Source organism: Empidonax traillii, unplaced genomic scaffold (assembly GCF_003031625.1).
Source record: "Empidonax traillii isolate 1590-97213 ecotype Southwest subspecies unplaced genomic scaffold, ASM303162v1 scaffold5:size3517227, whole genome shotgun sequence".
Taxonomy (NCBI): domain Eukaryota; kingdom Metazoa; phylum Chordata; class Aves; order Passeriformes; family Tyrannidae; genus Empidonax; species Empidonax traillii.
In genome coordinates this window covers 718,987-746,124 of record NW_020955198.1, presented here as the reverse complement: position 1 = coordinate 746,124, position 27,138 = coordinate 718,987, and the positions used below count along the sequence as shown (strand labels likewise).

Below are 27,138 nucleotides of genomic sequence, written 5' to 3'. Positions count from 1 at the left end.
AGGCTCCCAGGGACGCTGAGTGGTGCCACCACCCCTTCTCTTAAGGGGACCCTGATTCGCTGTCATGGAAGAAACCATGTCAGAAAAAAAGGCTGTTTAATGCAAAGCCCTGAGGCTGGAGCAGGCATGGGATGGTGTCCGTGTGTCTGTATGTGCTGGCGGAAGCGTGATTCCATCTCCCAGCAGCAGCATCAGTCTGTCTGTGTAGAGGCCCTGAGTGCCGCATCCTGGCTTCTAGCTCCCTGTGGGAACAACGGGAGTCAGAGCTGGAGCATTGCCAGAGCTAGTGGGGCACCCAAAAGGTGGATCCCAAACAAGGAGGCACAGACCCCTGGCCCCATATTCAGCCTGTTCCCCCACACCAGCATTCAGACTCTTGCAAGCAGCGGGACATGGGGACAGGGCCTCTGGTGTCCCTGCACTGCAAGGCACATGAGCACTGCCAGCTCCCAGTGATGCCCCCCTAGGTGCCCACTCACCCTCTACCAGGAGCCGGGCAGTGGAACGGTCATCAAAGGCATCACAGGTGTACGAGTCCTCATCCTCCGGCCCCACACGGTGGATGATGAGTGTGCGGTAGCAGTCCAGATTGCAGATCTCATACTTGTCACCCGCAAAGATCTCAGTGTCCCCACGGAGCCAACGCACCCGGCCCCGGGCATGGGACACTGTGCACTCCAAAGTTGCCTTGTGCCTCGCCAACACTGTCTTGTCCCGCAGTGGCTTCACAATCCGGATGGGCAGCGCTGTCGGGAAGGGGCAGGGTGTCAGCATTGCAGGGTGAGTGGGCTCCCGTGGGGACACCACAAGCTGACCTGGTGCACCCTAGCCCTGATGCTGGAGCCCAGCCTGACCCCACAGCCTGCACTGGTACCTTCCACATGCAGACTGGCCTCAGAGGTGGCTGTCCCAGCTGCGAAGCAGATGAGTCCCTGGTCCTCAGGGCTCGCACCACAGAACAACAGGAAATGCCTGGTCCCTGGGGAGGGAGAGGCTGGCTCGAGAGGACAGCAGTTGGCACCCATATCAGGAGGGGGCAGAGACCCCCTTTTGTCCACGCCAACTCCCCTTGCTTGAATTCACCCCCTCCCAGCCCCAAACCAGGTGTGGGACTACTTGCAACCCCACCTTCTTGCCGTATCTTCACTGTGCTGGAAACCTTGATTTTCTCCCCATCCCGGAACCACTCGCCCTTCACATCCCCGTGTGACACCTCGCAGGTGAAGATGGCGTTGTCACCTTCCCGCACCTGGACCTCCTGCAGCTCCTGCACAATATGGACCTGGCGCTCTGCAGATAAGGGGCAGGGTGCCAGGGCAGCCAAGAGTGAGGGGGGGCAGGCTATGTAGGGTTTGGGGGTGCACACAGCCCCAGGAGCTGAGTGACTGTACCCTGGACGTGCAGCGTGGCAGAGGCCTGGCAGTCGCCTGCGTCGCAGGTGTAGCTGCCTGCGTCGGCCAGCTCACAGCGGCTCAGCTGCAGGATGCGGCGCCGGCCCGCGGAGTAGATGCGGCAGTGGGGCCCTGGCCGCAGCTCCTGTCCATCCTGCGCAGAGGCAGTTGCTCAAGAGGACAAGCAGGCAGCATCCTGCTGCTTTGCCCCCATCCACCCTGCCTGCAGCCCTGTCAGGGAGGGCAACAACCAGAGGACAAAGCAGGGAAGAGGACATGGCCTGGCACTTCTGGAGGGGGTTGGGGCAAACCCTCACCTTGAACCATTTCACTTCTGCATTGGGGCGAGACAACTCACACTCGAAGGTGGCAACCCCTGTCTCTGGGACCCCCAGGTCTCGTGGGACCCTCATCATAGTGACTGGAGGCTCTGAGGAGGCAGGACACAGGGCAGGAAGGTTTGGTAGGGCAAAGAAATGCAGAGAAGGGTATCTGTCCCTAGGTCATTTCAGCCTGGGGTGAGTGGCACTTCTCAAGACACCACCATAGACAAGCACTCATCAGTGGTGGTGCAGCCGCCTCTGAACCCAGACTCTGGCTGGACCCACTGCCCAGCTCACATCTCCTCCCTGACAAGAGGGGGACACTTGACAGCATGGGCCCAGGGTGGCTCAGCTCAGTCCTGGAATCTCCCCCAGTACTGAACAGCTGCAGGACAGACAGTACCAGTGCCATGCACCCCTAGCCTACCCCAGGGACCGTACCCCGCACACGCAGCTGGGCACTGCAGCGCAGGGTGTCAGCAGTGAAGGTGATGGTGCCTGAGTCCTCCAGCGCCAGCCTCTCCAGCGTCAGGCTGTGCCCACAGCCCGTGGTACTGATCCGGCATGTGCCACTGGGCTTCACCCGGATGCCATCCCGCGTCCAGACCCCAGGCACACCAGGGTGAGACAGCTCCAGATGGAAGGTGGCTGTTTCCTTCTCAAAAGTCTCCACATCTGCCAGTGGTGTCTGGATCGACACTTTCCGGGCTGCGAGAGACCCATATCTATGAGTAGGTGTCTGCCCAGCCTGTGCTTGCTGGATCAATACTCTTAATTCCAGCCATTTATACCAGGCTCCCACCCCCGCCCACACACTCACCTACCTCTCTGCTCCACCACCTTCCAGCCAAGTACCAGCTCTGCCCACCCTCTCCCATCGCAGCAGTTGGGTGCCCTCCCCATTCCCATCCCCATCCATGTCACCTTCCATCCCCACCCCCAGCATGGTACTCACGCTCCACGCAGAGCTTGGCCTGCGTGCGGTCATGCAGGCTCTCGCAGCGGTAGGTGCCGCGGTCAGCAGGGCCAAGGCAGTGGATGGTGAGGGTGCGCAGGCACCCCGACTCCTGCAGCACGTACTTGCTGCTTGGCTGGAGGAGGACGCCCTGCTTCAGCCACTGCACCTCAGCGGCCTCGTGGCTCACCTCCACCTCCAGGCACACATCCCCCTGCTCCTCTGCCACCATGTCCTGCAGCTTCCGCACGAACAGCACCTGTGCCTCTGCACGGCCCATACGCTGGGTCAGCAGCTTGCCCCAGGGCTGTGCCTCGGGCTGAACCCCAGCTGCCTCCTTCCCCCTCACCTTGTACACTCAGACGGGCTGTGCTCACCAGACCCTCAGCGTTGGCTGTCACCGTGCCTGCATCCCCTGGCTGGCACTGCCGGAGGGTGAGGCTGTGGCACAGCCCACTCCTTGTCACCAGCAGCTGCTCGCTGGGGACCACGGGCTGGCCATTCAGCTGCCATGTCACAGCCACATCCTCAGGGGACACCAGGCACTTGAAGGTGGCGTCCTCCCCCTCCAGCACTGTCAGGCTTTGCAGCTCCATGATGATCTCCACAACCCTGGGGACTACAGCCAGGGTGTCAGGGCTCAGCACCGGGGACTCTCTGTCCTGCAGAGCCGCTGATTATCCCTGCAGCCCTGACATCACTGTGCCCAGCTTCCCTGCCACCCCTACGGCATAAGGGTCCCCAGGGTGGTGGTCAAGCCTTGGGCTCACCCTGCACTGTCAGCGTTGCCAGTGTTTGGTCATCGTTGGACTCGCAGCAGTACTCGCCGGCATCCCCGGGCTCCACGTGGCTCAGCACCAGCGAGCGTTCCCGTCCCTCTGCCATCATCTGCCAGCGGGGGCCAGGCGCCAGCACCCGCCCATCCTTCCGCCACACCACATCGCCCCGCGGCTTGCAAAGCTCACACCACAGCACCACCCGCTCACCCTGCCGTGCTCGCACATCTGACAGCCCACGCAGGAACTTCACCCGCAGCTCTGCACAGTCAAACCCCCCATGTCAGCACCTGCTGCCACAGCAGGGGCTCCCCAGGAACCCCACTGTCCCCCAGCTGCCCACCTCTGACGCTCACGTCGAACTGCATCTGGTCGTGGGGTGAGAGGCAGGTGTAGATGCCGGCGTCCTCCACGGCCACGCTGTGGAGGATGAGGCTGTGCACGCGGCCCTCCTGACGCAGCTCACAGCGCTCACCACTCACCACTGCTTGCTGCGGGCCCAGCCAGGTGACATCAGATCGCTCGGTGGAGGTGATGGCAGAAAGCACAGCACTGCCACCCTCCAGCACCAGCAGCTTCTCCTGCTCCTCCCGTTTGTTCACGAACAACATGGGCGCCTCTGTGCCAGGGGAGCACTGGGCTCAGCCATGCCCCTGGCAGTGGCACCAACACAGAATGGGGGTACAAACCATGCTGGCGTGAGGCAGTGGACTGCTCCTGCCCCTGACATGGGTGAGGGACACCTCCAGGCTCACCTTTCACGTGCAGTGTGAAATGCACCTCATCATCACCAGCGTCACAGAGAAAGATGCCACCATCACCCAACTCCGCTTGCTTGATGGTGAGGCTGCGCGTGGGACCCTCACTGCACACCAGCAGCCGCCCACCTGAGCACAGCCTCTGTCCATCCTTCTGCCACTGCACTGTCGCTGTCTCCGGGGACAGCCGAGCCACCAGTGTCACACTGTCCCCCTCCTGCACCTCCAGCGGACTCTGCACCTCCTCCTTGTTGACAATGCATACGGGCCGAGCTGAGGGGCACAGGGGACAAGGCAGGGCTCAGGAATGTCCCCCATAGTGTGAGGCAGTGCAGGGACAGGACCACTGCAAGCAGAGGCGATCCCTCAATGAGTCAGCGTGGAGGAGGACTGGGAGGACTGTGGGGCTGGCTGGGGGTCATGGTGGGACAGGCACGCAGGCTGGAGGGGTCTGGCAGCTCAGAGTCCACGCAAGGAATGGAACCCAGGTAAGGATATCAGCACAGCCTGTCACTTCTGCATCACTCCCTGCACAGGTAGCTCAGCTGCAGGGTTGGGACCATTAATTTTGGTGTGCCCCCCCCCCCGACATCCTGAACACCTTGCTGGAGAGCCAGGGCTCCTGCCTGCACCACGCCCTTTCCCACCCTGTCCAGCCCACCATCTCCAGCTGATAAGGGCCTGGGCTCAGTTCAGCCTTTGGCAGCCAAAGCAGGAGGAGCGGCGCCTGGGAACCAGCCAAGGCTAAATTTAAACAGCCCCTGGCTGGGGGAGGCAGCAGGGACATGTCTCACCACAACCCTGACGTGTCCCTTTCTGACCAACAACGCCTGTAGGGTTGGAGACAGGGCTCCTACCCTCCCCAACATGCTTGCCACCCTGTCCTCTGCTATCAGTGGGATCACATAGGCATCCCCTCCCTTCACCCAGGTCTGTGGCATGATCCCACCGCACTGAGGGTCCCCAGGGTGCTGAGCCAGCTCACCCGACACCTCCACATTTGTCACCATGCGGTCACTGGCAGCGTCACAGATGTAGCACCCCGAGTCGCTGGGCTGTGCCCCATGGATGGTGAGCTGTCGCAGCACCCCACGGGCCTCAATCTGCACCCGTTCACCTGGATGCACCTCATGGCCATTCCGGAGCCAGCGCACAATGGCGTCGGGACGGGAGAGCTCACAAGCCATCACTAGATCCTCCCCGGCCACCAGGCAGCGATGTACCACAGTGCCTGTGCTGCCCACGATGGTCACTGGTGGCTCTGGGACTGAAGAGATGGACTGTCACCACAGGAGCAGCCTGTGCCAGGTGTTGCAATGGCCAGACTCTGTTCAGACTTCTCTGGCTGCAGCTGGGCAGCGCTGGGGTTTCCATGAGGCCACCACACAGGCCTGCTCCCCATGTGCCCCCTAACAGCCTCCCTGTGCTCACTGCCACCCAGCCCAGCCCCACACTGCCCTGGCAGCAGTCACAGACCCACTTCAGTCCTTGAGTCCTTGCCCCCCCTGGCCATCCCCACTGGCAGCTCTTGCTCACCTTCTACAGTGATGAAGAAGACGATGCTGTCATCACCGGTGTCACAGAGGTACTCCCCTGCATCCCTGCCCGTGGTACCCAGGATCACAAGGGATCGGCGTGCCCCATCCTCCTCCAGCCGCACACGCCCCGTGTCCTGCAGCTTCTCTCCATCCTTGTACCACTTCACTTCGCCGTGGGCGTGTGAGAGGTGCACCTCCAGCACCAGGTCCTCCATGGCCCGGCAGTGCCGATGGGTCAGCAGGACATCCCTCTCCAGGATTGTGACCAGCGGATCTGCAGCATCCAGCACCAACAGAGCTGGGGTCTCTGGGGTCTGTGCACCCAGCACTTCCCACCAGGCTCTCCACTAGCCTCTTGCTTACCCAACACTTGGACAGTGAAGGTCACTGTGTCATTGGCAGTGTCACAGGTGTATTTTCCAGAGTGCTCGGCTTGAGCAGCAGGGATGAGCAGCCGGCGATAGGCACCCTCCTCTTCCAGGACCAGGCTGCCCCCAGCCTCCAGCCTGATGTCCTCCTTGGCCCAGCACACAGGTGCATCCACACGGGACAGCTCACAGCACAGTGTCACTGTCTCCCCCAGGGACACCGTCATGACAGGGACAGGTCTGCAGGGCTGCAGTATCCTCACTGGCGGCTCTGCAGGGATGGCATGTCTGTGATGCAAAGCAGTGCAGGGACATCGTGGCCCTGGACACTCCTCTGCTGCCAGCCCCAGGTGAGCGACCGCACTGGTGGCCCCATCAGTAGGCACCCATTGGCTTCATTACCGCGGAGGAGCCAGTCCCCTCCCCCCGGCTGGGACACACCCTGCAGCCAGAACCACATCAGCACCTCCCTGCTCCCGGGTCTCCACTGACCTGACACCTTGACGTCAAAGGAGACGGCCTCATCCTTGCTCTCGCAGATGTACTCGCCTGTGTCCTCCATGCTGCTCTTGGGGATGAAGAGACAGCGCCAGGCCCCCTCCACCAGCAGCAGAAGGTTGTCAGTCTCATCCACCTCCAGCCCATCCTTGAACCAGCACACAGGAGCATCTGGCACAGAGAGCTCGCACCGCAGCTCCACGCGCCCCGGTGCCTGAACCAGCAGCTCCTGTGAGCGCTGTGGAGGGTGCAGGATCCTCACTGGTGGTTCTGCCAGGGGTGTGGAGGAAGGGTGTGAGACCTGCTCGCTGCACTGCTCCTGGGTCTCCTGTCCCAGCTTACTGTCACCTGTGCCCCTGTTCCCCAGAGGCTGCACAGATGCTACTGTGTCTCACCCCAGTGCAAAGAGGCAGGAGCTGTTTGAGGGCAGGGGCAGTAGGCACACAGATACAGCTGCATAATGCTGAGGGTAGGGAGCAGGGCTGGGGACCCCACAGCACAGAGCTGGGGCAGTGCTGCCCTTCCCAGGATGTCCCTGCTGTGCCACCAACCTGCCACCAAGACGGGGTAGGAGACAGATGCATCTCCAGCGTCGCAGATAAACTCCCCCGTGTCCTGTGGCCGGGCACAGGGCAGCACCAGCCGACACCGCAGCCCCTCCTGCTCCAGCACCAGGCTCTCATCCACCTCCACTTCCTCCCCATCCTTGTACCAGCGCACTGGGGCCACTGGACGGGACAGCTGGCACCACAGCTCCACACGCTGCCCAGCCACGTAGGAGTGGGGGGCCTCCTCGTTGGAACTGACAATCCTCACTGGTACCTCTGTTGGGGGACACATAGTGAGGCTCAGCTGTGGTGCTGAGTTATGCCCACGTGAAGACAGGCATCCACTGGGGCAGCTCACCCACCGCTCACGGTCACCCTGAAGCTGGCAGCATCGTCCCCAGCATGGCAGGTGTACACTCCTGAGTCAGATGGTGTGGCTGCAGCGATGTGCAGCCTCTGCGAGCATCCCTCTGAGCAGATGGCCAGGACCTGGGTTGGGACCACGGCCTTGCCGTCCTTCATCCAGTGCACAGGGGCATCTGGGGGGGACACTTCGCACTCCAGCACCAAGGGCAGCCCTGCCAGCACCTCCCGGAGCTGCTGTGCCTCAGGCACTGGGGTGATGTGGACCTGCGGGGCTGAGAGGACCAAGACCCCATGTCACTTGGATTTTCCAGCCCTGCAAGCTGAGGGAACACCAGGGCTGATGTGTGAGGTAGAATAAACCACGGGCAGGCAGCTGTTTGTGCCTTGGGGTGTAGAGGGGCAGTGTGGCACCAGGCTCTAGGAAACAGAGAAGCTGGCCTGCCCCTGCTTGTGTCCCAGGGGCATGGGCAAGGAGCTGCTCACAAGGAGGCGAGGGGCAGCTGAGGTGCTGCAGCCACAGTGTGAGCATGGAGCTGGGGCAGAGGGAGAAGGGAAATAGGGATGCAGGTGTGTGTAGCACCCACCTGCCACGGTGACAGTGTAGAAGACAGAGTCCCCGCCAGCGTCACAGACGAACTCCCCTGTGTCCTGTGGCCGGGCGCAGGGCAGCACCAGCCGGCACTGCAGCCCCTCCTGCTCTAGCACCAGGCTCTCATCCATCTCCACCTCCTCTCCGTCCTTGTACCAGTGCACCGGGGCTGCCAGGCGGGACAGCTGGCACCACAGCTCCACACGCTGCCCGGCCACGTAGGCATGGGGGGCTCCCTCATTGGAACTGACAATCCTCACCGGGGCCTCTGTCAGGGAGAGACAGGGGGTTCAGCCAGGATGTAAAGACCAGAGCCAGTGATAGTGGCAGTCACAGCCCTGTGTGGAGTGATGGTTTCACCAGCTTGTTGGCTTTAAAGCTGGAAGGCACCACCTCATCCACAGCCTACATAGCACAAGCTTCTATGGAGCAGGCACACAGATCTACCCGGGTCTCCCTCTTCTCCTTACCCATCACACCCAGGAGGAGTACCTGGCTTCAAGCTGGCTGTAAGTTGCTGCCATGCCCTCACACCTGTGGTACCCATAGTACCTGTCCTACTCTGCCCTGTAACAGAGCTGAGGGATGTGAATGGAGGTTGTGGGTAAGTAAGCACCTCATTAGCAAATGCCAGCACTGCTAATTACTGTCTGTGGTGTCAGCACCAGCTCCCGTGGCTGCTCTACCGGGGGTGCCCACTTCTCTGCCTGTCTCTCCATTTCAGAGGCCACCAGGGGCCAGCTGGTGTTCCTCTCTTGCCTCAGCTTTGGCATTTTCTAATGCTGCAGTGCAAGCATATGGCTTACTTATGACCAGCAGCCCCATTCCTCTGTCTCACCAGGACCCAGGACCCAATTCCAGATTGCAGTGATCACTGAACACCACCATTAATGGGTTACACATGAAATGAGTGCCACTGCTCACATCTTCCCCCTGACTTGAGTCAGAGATCTAAAGGCAGGGGGGCTCCCAGTACAAATTTTAGGTGACTAGCCCTCCTGGGAGAAGGTCAGGATGCTACTCACAGCCAGCACCACCTGTCCAGCCAGATGCATTGCAGCCAGCTGCAGCTGGCCTGGACTCTGCCTTGGGTGTTCTTCCAGCCCATGGCTCCAGGCAGGCATGAGGTACAGCCAGCACCAGAGCACACAAGCAGCAGCATGCCCTTCTCAGAGCCCACAGCTGCCCCATACCAGGCATGCAGCCTAGAAACTTCCCAGATGGTTCCCAGCTATGATGCCCAGCCCCAGCAGCACACCACAGCCCCGCAGCGCACAAGAACGGTGCGGCGCCAGTTTGCAGCGATTAACCTGCCACACGCTGAGCCTGCATCCGCCTGGCTGTCTGATCAAACAGCTGGTGGCTGCCGCTCTCCCTGGGCCTGCTAAAAGCAATCACATCGTTGAAGTGCAACTGGAGATGTTGAGCAGCACCAAAGCAAGGAGGGGGCAATGTGCCAGCCCTCAGCAGGCAACACCGCTCTGGCCTCAGCTTCTCACCAGCTCTGAGGGAGCTCCAGCACTCAGCAGCTGCCGTAAAACCCAGAGGTGCGCAGGGGTGGCCAGGCTTGAGGCAGACATGCTCCATGCCACAGCAGCCCCATGGGGGATAACTGGGATGCCTCGGGGAAACCCAAGCATGCCACAGCAGTGCTTGACTGCAGCAGCCAGCTTGGCACTTGTGCCAGAGAGGTGTCAGCCTGAGCCTCCTGTCACCCACCCCCAGCCCTGCTGGTGACATCAATGTCCAAATCCAGATCGAACCAAGCCAGCTTCCCTAAGACCCTTCTGTTGAAGTTATGCAAAGCCGCTCAGCCAAAAGGCTGAGCCTCAGCAGATGGTGTTCCCCCCCCTACCCAAAGGAAGCAGAGATCTCCATGCCCCACACATCCGCAGGGCAGACAATGAGTCCTGCCTCTGCCCAAAGACCACACTGCCTGTCCTTCCCACTAGTGATTTTGCCTTTATCTCACTAAAGAACCTCCTTTCCTCACCTTCCCAGCAGTCACTACTTCATTGACTCTTCAAGCAACTCCTATCACTCATCCCATCTTCACTTACATCCTCCGCCACCAACTTTGGCCCTTTGTCCCATGTTAACACCACAGTGAGGCTTTACCACTGTGGTAACAGAGCTTTTTAACTAGGCTTTAGCTCTGCCCCCAGTCACCTTCCTGTGGTTGTGGGATGTGGGTTTCAGGGCCAGCAAGGGGAAGCCTTTCACTCGCTTTCAGCTTTCATTATCTTCTGCCAGCCAGAGATGCCAGCAGCTGCTCCAGCAGCCGCTCCACAGCCGAGGCAGCCGCTGCGGGATGCTGTCCCCTGCTCCTACCCGGCAAACACCCCCAATCACTGGTCTCCAGGCAACCACTAATTTTCAGGTCAGCAATTAATTCTGTCCATCAGAGTGATGTCCAACCGTGAGTCACCCCACGCCAGGTGCCCAACCCACTATTTTTAGGACTTTGAAGGAGGGTTTGGTTACTGGCCATGACAGAGGTCTGGAAAACACCCTGGTATGGAGGTGCTGGGTGACCTCGAGTGCTCTAGTGTTTTGGACAAGCAGAGCAAGCTGTTCCCTCTGGCAGTCAGTCTGGGTGGTTTTATGCACCAAATGTGCCACAAAGATTCCAACCAGCCAACCAACCAACCAAACTGCTGGTGAGGACTCGGCAAGAGCATATCTGACAAGCATCCCATAGCAGCAAGTGACAGCAATACTGACAGCAGCATGCACATGCTGTGGCACCCTGCACCACCAAAGAAAGGCCACTGAGACCCTGCCAGACCTCCTGCATCACACCCACCTTCTACAGTGATGGTGTAGAAGGCAGAGTCCCCACCGGCATCACAGACGAACTCCCCTGTGTCCTGTGGCTGGGCACAGGGCAGCACCAGCCGACACCGCAGCCCCTCCTGCTCCAGCACCAGGCTCTCATCCATCTCCACCTCCTCTCCGTCCTTGTACCAGTGCACCGGGGCTGCCAGGCGGGACAGCTGGCACCACAGCTCCACACGCTGCCCTGCCACGTAGGTGTGAGTGGCCTCCTCATTGGAGCTGATGATCCTCACTGGCACATCTGCCAAGGATAATGTGGGGCTCAGCATGGGTACCCAACTGGCTGCAGCTTTCAGCCCCATCATGGGGGTGAGAAGAAGAGTAGGAGCACTATCAGGAGGTGGGATCCAGGCTCCCATATGCAGTCCCCAGCTCACCGGTCACGGTCACCGCAAAGCTCACAGCATCATCCCCAGCATCACAGGTGTACACACCAGTGTCCGCGGGACTCGCTGAGCGGAGGAGCAGCCTCCGCACGCAGCCCTCTGCCTGCACTACGATAACGTCATCCAGAGGCACGGCCTCACCGTCCTTCAGCCAGCAGACAGGGGCATCCGGGTTGGACACCTGACATTCCAGCAGCACGGGCAGTCCTGTTGGCACCTCCCGGAGCCGCTCAGCCTCGGGCACTGGGGCAATACGGACCTGCGGGGCTGAGAGACATCGCAAAGAGATGAGAAGCATCCAAGAGAGCTCACGATGTTAGGGTCCCGGCAGGACACCAGACAAGCGTCCCGCTTACCTTGCACATGCAGCGTGGCTGAGTCCCGCACTCCACCAGACACAAAGGTGACCTGGGCCCCACTGTCAGCCAGCCGTGCTCCCCGAATCAGCAGCGAGTGCTCCATCCTGCGGTGCTGCATCCTGCACCGACCTTCTGCATCCTCCTCCTCCTCGCCCAGCCTGGCACCATTGAAGAACCAGGAGCCGTGCACTGCAGCTGACAGCTCCAGGGAGAATTGTGCGTCCTCGCCGTCCCGCACCCGCACATCCTGCAGACCCCTCTCCAGGCGAGCTGCCGGGACTGGAGCACAGCCAGACTGAGCCCCAGCGGCACTGACTACCAGCACGCTGTAGCACAACATCCCAGCTCACCCCTGGGGAGACCCAGCTCCCAGGTGGAAGTCCCTGGCTCGGCATCCTCACCAAGGTGCACGGAGCCGGGGAATTCCACGGGGCTGCTCGTGCCATGCTTGTTGGTGGCGCGGATACGGAAGCAGTAGTCGGCCTCGCGGGGCACGCTGTCACCCAGCACCCGCACACAGCCGGGCAGGTCGGTGGCCAGGCACTGCACCCACTCACCCCCCACTGCCTCACGCCGCTCCAGCAGGTAGCGGCTGGCAGGGTGGAGGTGGGCATCGGGTGCAGGACACCAGGTCAGCAGAGCCGTGTTGCTCTCCACCACGCTCATCTCAGCTGCCACCGGCGCGCTCGGAGGATCGTGCTTCACACCTGCAAGTCACAGCCCATGTTGTCTGTTTGGGGATGGCAATGAGACTCTGGGTGGGGTGGCAGAAGGGTTGAGTGGGGCTACACAGTCTGTTTCTTTGGGGATCCTCTCTTTGATGGAGGCAATGGTCTTGCTGCTGTGTAGCGTGGTGCTAGTTACAGGGGTTTGTGAGCGTCACTGAGGCTGGGGTTCTGGAACCCTGCTAAATGCTCCCTTCCCCCAAAAAAACATCACAGCATCACATCCCCAGCATACTGGGTGCCCATTCCACCTCCCACTCTTTATCATCCTCCATGAATGGGCAGGAGAGAGGACATGGGACCCCTTCAAGCCTGCAGCTTACACTTGACCCGGAGCTGGGAGGATGTCTGCGACTCCCTGACAGTGAAGGAGATGATGCCCGCGTCCTGGCGGGTGACGTGCACCAGCACCAGGAGGTGTGTCCTGCCGAAGCTCTTCAGCACAGTGCGGGGTGACTCCCGCAGCTGTAGCCCATCCCTGCTCCAGCAGGTCCTCTCTCCCTCATCCTGTGTCTCCACACAGAAAACTGCATTCTCCCCCTCCATCACATCCAACTTCCGTGGCAGCCGTTTCACAATCACCCCTATGGAAAGAGATATATGTAAGCTGGGGAGGGATGCTGGGCAAAAGAGTGGGCTCTTTGAGGTGGGAAAGAGGAGGAGGAGGGCAGGGGGAGAAGGAGGGGCAGCAGTAGGCACCACAGCCAAATGAAGGGAAGGAAAGTGCAGGGGCAATGGGGACCCTGGCAAGGAGGGGGATGAGAAAAAAAAAGCCATGCCACCAGAGACCTGACCCCCACCTCGGACAGAGACCTCGGCGATGCTACGCCCCTTGTCCTTCATCTGGCAGAGGTAGATGCCATCGTCGTCAGTGCGGGCATCGCGGATGGTCAGGCGCCGCACCACCCCTTGCTCTTCCATTATGTACTTGTGGCTGGGCTGCAGTTCCCTGTCCTCCAGGTACCAGGCAGTGGGGATGGTCTCCAGTGGTACCTGGCACTCCAACACAGCATCCTCTCGTTCTGCCACCTCCACATCTGCCAGTTGCACCTGGAACCGCAGCCGGTGCTCTGCCATCAGAAGAGACAGGAGCTGAGGGTGTGCAGGGTACAGCACTCACCACGGCCCTTTGCTCACTTGTTCCCAGCTCACAAAGAGCACTGAGCCCTTGGCCCTCCTCTTTTCTCTCCTTTGGCCTGCATAAGATGGACACTGTCTTGAGAAACGCATCCTCCAGAGCAGGGAGAACCATAACACAGCCTGGGGAGACCCAGGGATGCCCCCAGCATCTCAGTGGGGAGTTTTGGGGGATGCAGGAGCATGGAAGACAACACACTGTGGTAAGTATTTTAGCAGAAGGGAGCAGTAGGGTGCACAGGCAGGGACTGCACCAGGGTCAGGGCCACTCCAGCTATGGGTTCTCTTCAGCTGGCAGGGTGGCTCAGGGGGGACGGGGCTGCTGTCAGTGTAGATGGTTGGAGCCTTGCCCTGCAGGGCTGCCTGCCAAAATCACTCAGCATTTCCAGGGGAATTTGTCACCAAGGCACTGTCCCCCTTCCCTGTTCATGGCTGGACACCCACAGCCATCCCGAGAGGCCACCTCTCTGTTTGAAAGAAGAGAGGGACATGGAGGGGGGCACAGCTCACAGAGGAGCCCAGTATCTGCTGCTTCCAGCCCACAGCTCTATCCTGAGGAGCCTGAGGTGACCCTGGCTGCACAGGGCAGGAGGGAGCCTAGAGATGCTGGGCTCCCACTCCCACATAGACAAACTCCTACCAGACAAAACTCCCTGGACCCACCCAGAGGCCAGCCACCCCTGGCACTGCTTGGACACGCTCCTACCTTTCACCTGGAGCTGCACTGCACTGAGGGTCTGGCCAGCAGTGTTGGAAGCTGTGCACATGTACAGCCCCTGGTCCTGCGGCTTGCAGTACAGCACCTTGAGGATGAAGTAGCCCTCCCGGTCCTCATAGATGAGATGCCTGCGGCCAGGGGTGAGGGGCTCACCATCCTTCTTCCAGACGATCTCTGGCTTGGGCTTGCCAGTAACGTAGCAGCGGAACTTGGCGTGCTTCCCCACGCTCACGGCAAATGCCTTAGCTGCCGGCACCCTGGCCGGCACTGTGCCGTTGGGCACCCAGATCTCTGGTCCCATGCGCCGTCCCATTGTTTGCTGCCGCCGCCGCTGCTGCTCCACCACTGGCTCGGGACCGTTAGCAGGAGAGCCATTGGGAAGCCCATCCAGCGGTGCCTGGGGTTCGACCAGGAGCACAGCAGCAGCCAGGGCCTCCCGGGAGCCACTGCGTGCCCGGCAGACATACACACCCCCGTCTGGGGGCCGGGCACCAAACAACTTCAGGAAGTGCCAGTCCTCAGGCTTCTGCCCCACTGCAAAGTGACTGCTCTCAAAGAGGTCGGAGAGCTTGTGCCCATCCTTCTCCCACTCCAGCACTGGGCAGGGCTGCCCAGACACTCTGCAGGTGAACATCACATCCTCCCCCCGGCACACCCTCATGGACGAGGGGGCAATGAGGAAAGCGGGTGCCTCACTACCCAAGCATCCCTCTTCCTCTCGGGGCTCTGCCGCCTCCACACTGAGTGCAGTGGCAGCATAAGTCTCACCAATGCTGTTCTTGGCCTTGCAGATGTAGAGCCCACTGTCCTGGGGTCTGGCACCAGACACCAGCAGGCTGTACAGGTCCCCCTTGCTCTCCATATGGAAACGGCCTGAGGGCTCGATGGGGTTCTTATCCTTTTCCCAGAGAATGCTTGGCTGGGGATCACCTCTGATCTGGCAGCTCAGGACCACATCAGTGCCACTTTGGACAGTGAAGGCACGTGGATAGGCCAGGAACCTGGGGGCTCCCCCAAACCCCTCCATCATCACCTCCCTGTGGTCACAGCAGGCAGCTGGCTGGAGCAGCAGTGGGGACCATCAGTCTGCGGAGATATACAGACAGACCAGGGTGGGGGCTCAGGCTTTATCAAAAGGACCGACCAGTGTGGAGCCCCACCAGGAGGGACCCACGCCCAGAGCAAAACTCCCAGCATGGACCCCATGCTGCAGGAGCATCACCCTCTCTCTGAGCAGCTCAGCCGCACTGGATATGCTCCTGCCTCACCCAAATCACCCATTTCCCAGCCCACTGCAATAGGAGAGATGATAAAAAGCAGCTCTTTGCACCAGGGCTCAGGGCACTCACAGCCTACCTACCCCAGGGTTGCAGAGGGGACTCAAGCTTGAGCAGCGGGCAACCCCTGCCTAGACAGAGAGCACAGACACTTTCTTGCTGAGGTCGGGGGGACGACAGAGGCAAGAGGGCCCCCCTCCCACCCCCTCCCCACCCGCCGGGCATTCCTGCAGTATCGGGTGGTGGCAGAGCCGCATTCCTACAGCATCTGGGCCGGCTCAGCAGGCAGGTGCTGACACAAGGCTGTCACGGGCACGAGGCCCCAGCTGAATCCGGGTACTTCCTCCCAGACTTGGATGGGCAGACGACCCACCCTGTGCCCGGCGGCCACCCCACAGGGTGGGTAAAGTGGGCTCCCCCAGGAGAAGGTTCCCCTCCAGAGTGTGGTCCCACAGGCAGGATCCAGCCTTTACGCACTGAAAGCCATGGCTGGAAATGATCAGCCCCAGGGGCAAAGGGAAGGCCAGGGATGTGGGTCCTGCTTTTGGAGGGCATTGCCTCCATTCCTAGCTTGCTGGGTAACCATGCCTACCATCACAGGCAGGAGCAGGACATTGTGCTCTGTGCCTCCCCGGGTGAGTGCACCGCAGCCTCTGCCCACACCTTGGTCGGCGATGGGGCAGGATCCGTCTCTGCCTTGCTCAGGCATGGGGAGTGGAAACAAGAATACTCCCTGAATGAGCCAGAGGGGACTGTGGGAGAGGGCTGTTCCCCAAGAAGTGAGAAGGGCCAGCTTCTCCCAGCACCCTACCCCTGTAACAATGCATACATTCAGAGTCACCTCCCCGGCCAAACACTCCCCTGACCCACACCCCACCCCATAACAGCCTCTGCAGATGCAGACAGACCTGATGGTTCAGCCTCCCCACTGCACCCTTTAACCACCCCCTTCCCTGATCACCGTGCCCCAGGCAGCCCCTCAGCCCAGTCCCCATCCCCACACACGCACCTCGGTCTGCTGCCTCTCCCCTGTGTCTCCCAGTGCCGGCACCCAGCTCCTGCTGCTTCCCCCAGCTCTGCTCCTGGGTGTCAGTGCACAGGGACCAAACGTTATAAATGCCTGCAGCTGCTGTCCCCAAAAATACCCTCTGATGACACGCTGGGTTGATAAGACCAAGCCTGCTCCATTCAGCGCCTCGCTGAGGCAGGGCTGGCCTACCTATGTATAGCAGCCTGGTGGGAGCCACCCTGGAGAGCTGGGGTGCCACGGCCCCAGCTGTGGCTCCATGATGGCTCAGCCAGCAGCAGGAGACAATGCACCATGTGGGATGCAAAGCGTGGGGTACATGGTGTGGGGAATATGGAGTGGGATGTCAGACTTCAGGGAGAGAGGACATGCCATACAGGACATGCTGCATGGGGTGGGATGTACCGTGCTGGATGCCGCATGAGATACCAGGCTGAGGATGGGATGTGCAGGACACTGGGCTGTGGGAGGAACAGAGGGGATACACAGGCTGCCCACCACCCACAGGGCAGGCAGGACTGATGAACTGAATCGGGAACACCTGGCACTGTCCCCTCAGGCAGCCGTGAGAGGAAGGGCCCTGGGTCCCCTTGCAGCCTATGCCTATGCCTCTCCTGCAACTCCCACACTGTGAGCCAGCCCATGGCCAGCCAGCCCAAAGAGCACTGCAGGATCCTTTGCCTGGCACTGCTGGAGGGCCTCCAGGTGGCTTGGCTCTGCCTCACCTCTTCTCTCCCTGAAGCTGGCCCAGCATTTCCCAGTCCCAGCCCCAGGGACGTCTTGCCGTCCCTCCTGCTTCATGTCTCCAGGACCTTGCCACATTCCAGACTGTCCTGGAGGTGTCACAGCCACCCCACCCCTAGCCTGCTCTCCCTAGGGCCCCATCCTTACATGCTGGTTGCCCTGGCTTGTCCCAGTGATCCCAGTGCCCAGCCTGTACGCCCCAATTCGCCTCCCCCATGCCAAAGCCTCACAGGGCTCTGAACCCCATCAGGTCCTTGCCCAGATTTCACTGCTGTGCACAACTCCTGTCACCTCCCACTATCCCCCCTGAAGCCCCAGATCTCCAGTTCCTCCACCATGGGGGGCACCCAGCAACAGCAGCTGCAAAGCTTGTTCAGGGTGCCCCCTCCATCCCTGCCAGCACAGGAAAACCTTCCTGGCAGCACCCTGCCCACAGCCCAGCCTCCCCAGCCCCATGCACCCGCTGCTCCTAACAGCATCCCCCACACACACCCCCCCTTGCCCAGGCGCTGCTCCCCCCCCACCCCAGACCACACTGTCCTTGCAGTCCTCACATTCCAGACGTCTCAGCGCTTTCACAGCCCAGAGATAATATTCACGACGAGCAGACGTTTGCGTCAGTGTCAGATAGATCTCAATGCCACCCTGCCCCAGGGGGAGCACAGCGGGCAGACAGGCTGGGCAGGCAGGCTGAAGCCCACGGCAGAGCCCCTCAAGCCACCGGCCTGCTGCACGCCCCACGGTCATGCTGCTCCTCCTGCACCTGCTGCCTGCCATGCTGCCCACCGCTGCCCTGGCCAGCTGCACCGGGGCGGGTGCCGACAGGCAGCTCATCCTGGCCAAGGTGCGGGCTCGAGTGCTGGAGCACCTGAGCCCCCCGCTTCTTCAGGAGGAGCCCCAGATGGAAGCAAGGAGGGTATACCGGAGAGACATCCTTGAAGACAGTGAAGTTGAGCCAGAGGAGCTGGAGGACACCTCCCAGGTGATCTTATTCCCTTCCACAGGTAAGAACATCCTGGTGGAATGGAGAAGGCAGAGGGGTAAGCAGGGTGGGGGCTCAGGGCAACACAGATGCTAAAGGGTGGAGAGGTGGCTGTGCCGGTCTGCAGGGGAAGGGAAAGAGGGTACGCCAGGCTGGGGCATGGATATGGGCAAGATTTGGTAGAGAGCCAGGAGGGGGAAAGGTATGTCAGGCAGGGACAGGCAGAGCAGCCTAGTACAGACAGGGAGAGGTGTGGGTAGCACAAGAGAGTGCTGAGAGGCTGAGGAACATCTGGCCGGGCAGGATGCAGAGATATGAGTAGGGCTGAGGAGCAGGCAGGATGGAATAGGGTGGGATGTTAGGGAATAGATCAGGATACTGGAAAATGGGATGGGATACGAAGGGACAGAGCAGAATGCTGTGGGATGGGGTAGGCTGACCAGCTATAAAGCACAACAGTGGGAAATGGGGCAGAATGCTGGGGGATGGGATAGGATGTGGATGCTGGGGGAAGGCAGCAGGATGACCAGCTATGGGGCAGGACACTAGGAGGTGGGGCAGGATGCTGGGGCAACACTAATGGACCAGCCTAGGGCATAAGCAGGACTCAGCTGTGGGGCACAGCACAGAAGCTGCTGTGTAGCACTACACAGCAGCTCCCCTGCACCCTGCCACAGTCTATGCTGGCAGCCAAGTGCCCTGCCAGCACTCCAAGGACCCTCTGCAACATTTCAGCTGCTGCCTGGCACTGGGGACTCTCTCCAGGTTTGGGCACACACCCTGATCATCTTTTCCCCACCACAGATGTGCCCTGTGAGCCCACACAGCCGGACAAGTTGCTGGAGGAAGAAGGGATTTTCAGCTATCTCTTCCAGCCCTCAGAACACACCCTGAGCCGCATGGTGACTTCTGCCCAGCTCTGGTTTTACACTGGTCCCTCAGCCACCCCGAACCACTCAGCCCCTGACGTGCTGGCCCTGTCACCACAGGGCCGGGTGCCGGTGACAGCCATGGCAGAGCAGACACCCGAGCACTGGACAGTGTTTCACTTGGCCCCGATGCTGCTGCCCCAGCTCTCGCAGCCACTCTTCATGCTCCTGGTGCGCTGCCCTGGCTGCCCCTGCCTCGCCGAGGGGGACAAGATGCCCTTCTTGGTGGCCACCACTCGGGCTAAGGGCAGTGAGAGGGCTCGTCGCTCCACTGTGCCCTGGTCCCCAGCTGCACTGAGCCTGCTGCAGCGCCCATCTGAGGACTTGGCCGCCCACACCAACTGCCGCCGAGCTTCCCTCAACATCTCCTTCGAGGAACTGGGTTGGGACAAGTGGATCGTGCATCCCAGCAGCTTCGTTTTCCACTACTGCCATGGGAGCTGTGCCGCGGGCCACGGGCTGAGCCACCGGCTGGGCGTGCAGCTCTGCTGCGCTGCCCTGCCCGGCACCATGCGCTCCCTGCGCGTCCGCACCACGTCCGACGGCGGGTACTCCTTCAAGTATGAGACAGTGCCCAACATCCTGGCCCAGGACTGTACCTGTGTCTAGAGCATCCCACAGCCCAGCCCCAGACTGTGATCCCACTGAGGAAGAGTTGCTTTCCCAGTGGGACCTTGGCCCCACACTGCAGGGACCAAAGGGACCTGGAGGAGCATTTTGGGCTGTGCCACCCTTCCCTGCACAAGCCAGAGTTTTGGGCTACCCCAGGTACCATCACACTGCCAGACCTGCCCTAGGGCAAGTCCATGCCCATTGGGACATGGCAGGGCAGGGCTAGGCACAGCCTCTGGCCAAGGCACCATTGCCCTGCCAAAGCCAGGCTGCTGTCTGCAACCAGATTAGCCCCCATCTCTCTCTACCTGCTCCCCTCCCTCAATTCTGCCCCTCCCCAAAGACTGGGATCCCTCTTCTGCTGCAGAACTCAACAGCCTCCCCATGCTCCAGGCAGGGCCAGACTGCTGCAACAGGATCAGAATGTGCTTGGGCAAGCCCTTGACGGGACCTCACACTGGCAGGGCTAGTGGCATGCATGGCACTGCAAGTGAGCCCTCTCCCGGCGGCACAGCTTGTTGGAAAGTTTTACAGAATGAGTGAAATAAACCTGTTCCCTTTACTAAAGCAGTGTGGAAATGTTAGCTTCTATCAGAGGCAGCCATGGGGGTGGCATGCAGTTGTGCAGTGGGATGCAACCTCTCTGGGGGACTTCTAGATGGAGAAGTGAGGGGATGGGCAAGTGTTTCAGAGGCATCCAACTCTGACCTGGGGTACCAGACAGGGGACTGGGGTCTGCTGGCCAAAACTGGAATAGCATGGCTGGGTTTGATCCCGCCCTGGGCACGGGAGCACAGGACAGAGCAACATCCCTTCTGCTCCAGGCAACAGGTTGTGGAGTAATGGGGGTGACAGAGGGATGGGGAGGCATGGGGATGGTGGGAGGATGGGGAGGCACGGGAAAGCCCCTCATCCGGCCCCTCAACAGAGATAGGGTCAAATAGGAATGTGGCCAGAGCAATCCCTCTCCACCAGGCCGATGATGAAAGCTGCCCTGTCACAGCCTCCACACAGGAACGACTGAGTCACCCTGGGCAGTGGGGAGGTCCAGGGCACGCGCTGCAGCCCCAGCCCAGCCACGCAGGATTCCCTTCCCACCCCTTCCTCCCGAAGGACCAGATGCAGCAGTTCAGTACAAAACGTCTTCAGCCTTTACTAATATAGATATTAAAAAAAAAAAAAAAAAAAAAAAAAAAAAAAAAAAAAAAGGAAGAAAAACAGAGTGACAATTATTTCCGAGTAAAAAACAACGCTACAAAAGTCCCCGTGTGACCCAGGCTGAGATGATGAGAAACGCTCCACTGGCTCCTGGCCGAGCCCAGCTCGGGGCACCGTGTCCCCACACTGTGGGGCCAGGGTCTGGCTCTGTGTGTGGGGTCCCAGCCCCGCAGGCAGAGTGGGAGGAGATGAGTTTTGGTCCAAGGGCGATCTGCCAGGACAGGGCGGAGGCAGCAGGAAGGACAGCCCCTGACCTCTGCACAGACATTTCTAAGCAGGCCAGCCCACAGCTCACAGCCCCATGCAAGGATGCAGCACAGCATGGCCATACTGGCCCTTTTCTGGCAGCAGTGCCACCAGGACCCCTTCCATCCCCTCCACTTCAAGTGTAATGCCACGCAGCTCTCTGTCCCATAGCTCATCCCAGCCAACCAGACCCCCAGCCTGCTCCCCTAAAGCCCCACACCTTGGGGGCAGTACCAAAATTACCAGCATCACCCTGGTGATGCACATGCACAGCACTGGCTAGTGCTGCAGCGGGTGGCAGCTAGCACGGGGGGCACAGGGAGATGTGAGGAGAACATGCTGCAGAAAATGGGTGTGGGAGGAGGAAAAGAGGGTGAAATGGGAGATAAGGAAGCACAGGCCCAGAAGGGATAACAGGATGGAGTATAAAAATGCCAGGGTGCACACGCGGATGAGTTTATAAAAATGTACAAAAATAAGATATTCCCTTTTTGAAAATTAAGTAGGAATGAACCCCATGGCCCCTGTCCCCTCCACTGCCCACCAGGACAGGGCTGCTCAGACTGCCCTGCTGGGCAGGCACATGGCATCCTCCATCCTGTGCTCCTGGCAGGATGCCTGTCCCACGGTGGCGGCGGCAGCCGCTCCAGCAGTCACCGCCGTCATTCCTGGTGGCACTCACAGCCCTGCAGGGAGCAAGAGGCAGGTTAGCCCCGGCACCAGGTGGAATGGCATCCCCTCTCCGGGGAAGCCTAGAAGCAGCCCGCCATGCCCCCTCCCCAGCTCACCCGTGGTCCTGTCGCAGGCAGTGGTCCCCTTCTCGTGGGCGAGGTTGAGGCGGTTCTGCTCGGCGGCAATGCCGTTGGCCTCGGGACTGCTGCTGCGGGCAGGGCTGGGCGGCCGCGGTGGGGGCTGGAGATGAAAGGCCACCTCCAGGTGCTCCTGGGCCAGGCGCAGATGCTCACGCAGCCGGTCCAGCTCATGCGCCGGGGGAGCCCCGGCCAGGGCAAAGCGCCCCTGGGCCAGGCTCTCTTGGTAGTCCAGCTTGCCATTGGTCAGCGGGGCCTGGGGCAGCTCCTTCTTCAGCGAGTGGTAAGTGGGGGGTGCACTGGGGGCCTTCTTGGGGTACTGTGGCGCAGGACTGTCGCCATTTGGGAGCGGGGGGCCACCAGAATGGCTCAGGGCATCACGGATGCGCCCCACACCAAGGTGCAAGAGCTCGCAGAGGTTGAGGAAGAGGCAGAGCCCGCTGACAGCATACATGATGAGGAGGAAGATGGTCTTCTCGGTGGGGCGGGAGACAAAGCAGTCGACGGTGTGCGGGCAGGGGCTGCGGCTGCAGACGTAGGAGGGGCTCACCTCAAAGCGGTACAGCAGGTACTGCCCAAAGAGGAAAACCATCTCTAGCAGTGAGCGGCACAGCAGGTGCAGGACATAGGCACGCATCAGCCCATCCTGCTTGATGCGGCGCCGGCCATCGTGCTTCTCACCACCCTCTGGACTCTTCTCCTTCTCCACCTCGATCTCCTCAAAGATCATGGGGTCTTCTTCATTATCATCTTCTGCCTCCTCATAGTCCCGCCCGGCTCCCCGGCGCACCACCGGCATGCGTGCCCGCCGGGCTGCCGGTGTCCGGCGCCGTGAGGACTCAGGCATGCGAGCAATGCGGTGCATGGCAAAGCCCAGGTAGAGCACTGATGGTGTGGCCACCATGATGATCTGGAAGATCCAGAAGCGGACGTGGGAAAGGGGGGCGAAGGCGTCGTAGCAGACGTTCTCACAGCCTGGCTGCTGTGTGTTGCAGACAAACTTGCTCTGCTCGTCGTAGTAGATGGACTCACCCCCCACGGCTGTCAGCACGATGCGGAAGACAATGAGGACAGTCAGCCAGATCTTGCCTACAAAGGTTGAGTGGTTGTTGATCTCCTCCAGGAGCCGTGTCAGGAAACTCCAGCTCATCCTGGCTAGGCAGTTGACTCAAACCCTGTGGGGAAGGGGCAGGCAAACAGGCACTGAGAAAATCTGCATGCACCTCACTAGGACCATCCAGTCCACAAGCTCCCACCCCAGCTCCCTCCTGCTCCCTTTCCCACAGATTCACAAACGCAGCCCTGCTCAGGCAGCCATCTCCCGAAAACTACATCCCCTGCCACGCACCGCCTCCCTATGTACCCATCTGCATCCTGCTCCCGCCCTTTTGCCAGCCAGGTGGGTGGACGGAACCCGGGGAAAGGCTGGGACATCCTGGTTCCCAGCAGGGACATATCTAGGGGAAGAGTCAGCACAGTCACAGCCAGAGTAAACATGTCAGCACAGGGCAGCACCAGCTGGGGACTGTGAGGGGTCAGGCAGAGGCAGAACCACCTCCTCTGCCCCCATTTACCATCTGGCCCTGGGCAGATCCTCAACCAGTGCCTCACCTTGTGACAGCACCCACACCCTCCCATGGGGGTCCACAGGCCCCTAGAGGGCATGCAGCAGCCCCACTGGCCCACTGCAGCTGCCAGCCCTGAGCCCTGGCCAAGGGGGGCTCCCCTGAGGAGCATCGCCCACCAGGTGCTCATGAAGCAGATGTTCTGCACCCCACAAAGCTCTCCCCTGAGGACTAGCAGAGATGCAGCATCACTTTGCCCCTCCAAATCTCTGTGCTGTGCACTTTCTCCTGCAGGACACCTAGCCTCCAAAGCACACAGTGGCCAGTGCTTAGAGCAGCCTGAAGGCCAATGGCAAGGGCTGGCACGGGGAATGGAACAGGAGGCAGGACAGTGATAGCAAGGGGAAGTGTGGGGCAACCAAGGAATTGCACAAAGCCCTGGCAAAGAAGCTGACACCAGAGCGTAGGGAGGAAATTGCAAGGACCACGTCACAGCTCCCAGCCAGAAGAGAAGACACAAGAGGAGACACCCCACCAACGGGTTTCAGCAGCTTGTGCACAAGATGATGCAATGGCATTAAGTGGCAGGGCTGCCTGGGGCAAGAAGAGGGGATATCCCCAGTCTCCTCTGCCAGTCCCATCTCATCACCTCCAGCCATGGCATGTCCCAAAGGATGATGGCTGCCACTGCACTCATGCCACTATTGTCCAGAATAAGAGGATCTTTCAGGTTTAGTTCAGCCTGCCTCCTGACCAACCCCACCTAAACAGAAGAGCTCCTCCAGCACAAGCATCCATGCTGGGGACATGCTCTTGCTGACGGCCTGGTGGGAGGTGGCACAGACTGGCACTGGGGATCCAAACCCAGCCCATTAGGGCCACCATCCTCCTGAGGTCAAACGCCTTGCAAGATCTCACTGCTGCCCCGTCCCACAAAGGGCCCTCTCCCCACCCCCACCTCACTGGAAGGAGGATGCTTTGTGCCTCCTTTAGCCCTTGCCCGCAGCAGCAGCACACTGCCCTGGCACCAGGGTGAGGGGCTTGGGCAGAGAACAAGGTGAGGGGATCAGGCAGGAGGGCAGCCCTGAGAGGCATCAAGCACATGGAAAGCAAAAGCACACGTTGGCACTGTCATGGTGGCCATGGAAGAGTGACACAGGGAGGGCCAGCAGCATGGAATGGCAGCAGCAGTGGGCATGGCCGGGACAACATAGAGCTGCCCTCAGCTTCTCTCTCACCAGAGATAGGTGGCCAGAGTCCAGCTCTGCCAAGGGGCACAGCCCTCCAGGGCCTCCTGGCCACGCTGGGAGTCAGGACTAGCACCACACACCTTGGCTGGGCCCTACATCTATGCCTCAGCCCTACTGACCCCAGTCCCCTCATCTGGGGCCCCCAGTCACCTCTGCCCCTGCCTGCATTGTCCAGGGCCCCCAGTCTCCCCTGCCCCGGAGCACAGCAGCAGGCATCCCATCTTGGGGCTCACCAGCCCTTGCCCGCTCGGGGACCCCTGTTCCACTGACCCCTGCTACTCTGGGGACTCAGCCACAACCCCAGTCTTCCCGGGGTCCCCGGTCCCACTGACTCCAGCCCACCGGGGGCCTCGAGCCCAGCTACCCCCACCACCTGCCCGAGATGCCCAACTCCTCGATCCTCCCTGCCCGCGCCCCAGCCCACGCCTGGGGCTCTCGCCTCCCGGGGCACCGTCGCCTGCCCACCTGCCTCCCCTTGCCTACAGCCCCGCGCCCTCCCGCAGCCCCCCGCTCCCTGGCCCCACTCACGGCGCACCGGGACGAGTGGCTCCCGCCGGCAGCGGCGGACAAAGCGGCGGGGCGGCGCGCCGCCGCCTCCCGCCGAACAAAGGCGCCCGGGGCCGCGCCGCCCCGCCCCGCGCCCGCCCGCCCGCCCGCCGGTGCGTACCGACCGCCCCGCTCCGCTCCGCACTCCCGCCCCGCCTCGCTCCGGCCGCCCCGCTCCGACCGCCGGCCGCGCCACGCGGCGCGGAGCTCTGGCCCCGTTCCGGCCGGTCCCGCGCCCGCCGGGCGGTGCCGCCCTCGGTCCCCCCCGCCCGCGGCTGGGGAGGCCGCGCAGGACTGTGGGCAGGGGCCGGCGCCGGCCGAAACTCGCCTGGAGGCGGCTCCCGCCCCGCTAGCTCCGTGCAGCCGCCGGCTGTTCGGCACCCTCCCTCGGCCCCGCGGAGCCATTGGCTCCCGGGAGGCCGCTCCTGGGAGGCGAAGCGAAGCCGAGGCTTCCTGCCCACCTCAGGAGAACGCTCTGAACCGCGGGTGCGGCTCAGCCCGCGCGGTGTTCAGGGGTGAGCCCGGCCGCGGAGGGAGAGTCTCCTGCACAATAACCTCCTGCCCCTCGTAGCATTCTTCCCCTCCCAGTGGAGAGAAAGTATGGAAGAAAGGAGAGGTCCGATGGTGTGGTGGGAATGTGCCTCAAACCTTTTGAAGCCCGTGCTTCTTCTTGTGTTCCAGACCAGGTCCCTGTGGCAGGACCCGGCTGAGCATGCAGCACCTCCGGATGTGCCCTAAAGAGTCACCGCTGTTCCCCCACGGCCAGCGCAATTACAGCAGTGGCTTTGAGTCACCACTCTGGAGGAGTGGGGCTGTCCCTCCATCCAGGCAACCCAGCCACTCACTTTTAGCACTGATAAAATTGACTCTGGAGATTTTGTTGGTGCTGAGTCTCCACGCTGGTGGGCCACCCACACCAGTGATGTCATGGGTAGAGCATCCTGTGCCCTGGTGTGGGGATGAGGAGAGATGCCAAGCAGCCTTGCACAACCCAAACACTCAGGGGAAAGCTGTGTCTGCGTGAGCTCATGAAATGCTGCTTCTCCTCACTGAAACATGTGGTCCCTTCTGCAGAAGGGTTTCCACAAGCTGGCACTGGTGGGTTCAGCACTGGGGGCCAGCTAGGGGAGGACTGAGGCCTTGAGGTTGGGGCAAGGAGAGGGGTAGGAAGTGTGGCCGGCACACATCTAGTGTGGGGTTTTTGTTATTCTGCAGCAGCTCTGCTGCTTCCCTAAGTCAGCAATGCTACCATGGCATTGGAACAGCACTCACAGAGCCCAGGCACAGACTTGGTGCTCTTACATGGGAGGGCTACTGAAGCCCCTGCAAGAACAATGTACTGCACCCTGACATGGGTGCAGGTGTGTGCGCAAGAGGCTGGGCAAAAAAGCCCTACTCTCAGCTCTCTTATTCAATCCTTCCTTCTTCCCAGCTCATGAATGTGTCAGTCCCCTCCTATGGAAGGAGAGCTGCTGCAGAAGAAAGGGGATTTGGCCTGGAGACCAAGAAATGCTTTCCACTGAATTCCATTCCTATGCATGCAACTACAACATTAACATTTCTGGATGGGGAATAAATGCATGTTTCAGATCCAGCACAGGCACTCTGGTCACAATCTCCATCACAGGTCAGAAGAAACAGGAAGACATGGATGCAGGGA

The 27,138-nt window shown here is 60.9% G+C and overlaps 3 protein-coding genes across 4 annotated transcripts; 1 reads left to right on the top strand and 2 right to left on the bottom strand.

Moving 5' to 3' along the window:
* Nucleotides 1-79: 79 nt before the first annotated feature.
* On the bottom strand, nucleotides 80-15,580 carry OBSL1 (obscurin like 1). The gene is made up of 25 exons (XM_027878662.1): nucleotides 14,262-15,580; nucleotides 13,219-13,488; nucleotides 12,742-13,002; nucleotides 12,095-12,400; nucleotides 11,691-11,972; nucleotides 11,326-11,601; nucleotides 10,917-11,189; nucleotides 8,106-8,378; nucleotides 7,159-7,467; nucleotides 6,602-6,877; nucleotides 6,105-6,380; nucleotides 5,740-6,015; nucleotides 5,189-5,470; nucleotides 4,201-4,476; nucleotides 3,789-4,064; nucleotides 3,440-3,706; nucleotides 3,019-3,288; nucleotides 2,670-2,936; nucleotides 2,156-2,422; nucleotides 1,709-1,821; nucleotides 1,392-1,545; nucleotides 1,129-1,290; nucleotides 875-979; nucleotides 480-746; nucleotides 80-242 (listed from the first exon to the last, which is right to left on the bottom strand). The coding sequence occupies exons 1-25, from the start codon at nucleotides 15,301-15,303 to the stop codon at nucleotides 235-237; spliced, it is 6,834 nt and encodes a 2,277-aa protein (XP_027734463.1). The 5' UTR covers nucleotides 15,304-15,580; the 3' UTR covers nucleotides 80-234.
* Nucleotides 15,581-17,825: 2,245 nt separating this feature from the next.
* Nucleotides 17,826-20,414, top strand: INHA (inhibin subunit alpha). Its single transcript, XM_027878368.1, has 2 exons — nucleotides 17,826-18,325; nucleotides 19,108-20,414. Exons 1-2 carry the CDS (start codon nucleotides 18,067-18,069, stop codon nucleotides 19,839-19,841), a joined length of 993 nt encoding a protein of 330 aa, XP_027734169.1. The 5' UTR covers nucleotides 17,826-18,066; the 3' UTR covers nucleotides 19,842-20,414.
* A 1,326-nt stretch (nucleotides 20,415-21,740) lies between these two features.
* Nucleotides 21,741-25,543, bottom strand: LOC114054976 (gap junction gamma-1 protein-like). Of its 2 annotated transcripts, XM_027878618.1 has the most exons (3): nucleotides 25,461-25,543; nucleotides 22,097-23,292; nucleotides 21,741-21,994 (listed from the first exon to the last, which is right to left on the bottom strand). In XM_027878618.1, exons 2-3 carry the CDS (start codon nucleotides 23,265-23,267, stop codon nucleotides 21,987-21,989), a joined length of 1,179 nt encoding a protein of 392 aa, XP_027734419.1. In that variant the 5' UTR covers nucleotides 23,268-23,292; nucleotides 25,461-25,543; the 3' UTR covers nucleotides 21,741-21,986. The 2 variants fall into 2 exon arrangements, with proteins under 2 accessions (XP_027734419.1, XP_027734424.1); XM_027878623.1 differs by lacking the exon at nucleotides 25,461-25,543 and having other exon boundaries at nucleotides 22,097-23,375.
* Nucleotides 25,544-27,138: the final 1,595 nt, after the last annotated feature.

Excerpts from the sequence above, each read along its gene's own strand:
- LOC114054976 (XM_027878618.1), bottom strand. The coding sequence starts at position 23,267 with ATGAGCTGGAGTTTCCTGACACGGCTCCTGGAGGAGATCAACAACCAC.
- OBSL1 (XM_027878662.1), bottom strand. The coding sequence starts at position 15,303 with ATGATGGAGGGGTTTGGGGGAGCCCCCAGGTTCCTGGCCTATCCACGT. Across the intron at positions 6,878-7,158 it reads CTACCCCGTCTTGGTGGCAG|AACCACCAGTGAGGATCCTG; the intron begins GTTGGTGGCACA and ends CACCCCTGGCAG. Across the intron at positions 1,546-1,708 it reads CAGAAGTGAAATGGTTCAAG|GATGGACAGGAGCTGCGGCC; the intron begins GTGAGGGTTTGC and ends GCCTCTGCGCAG.
- INHA (XM_027878368.1), top strand. The coding sequence starts at position 18,067 with ATGCTGCTCCTCCTGCACCTGCTGCCTGCCATGCTGCCCACCGCTGCC. Across the intron at positions 18,326-19,107 it reads GATCTTATTCCCTTCCACAG|ATGTGCCCTGTGAGCCCACA; the intron begins GTAAGAACATCC and ends TCCCCACCACAG.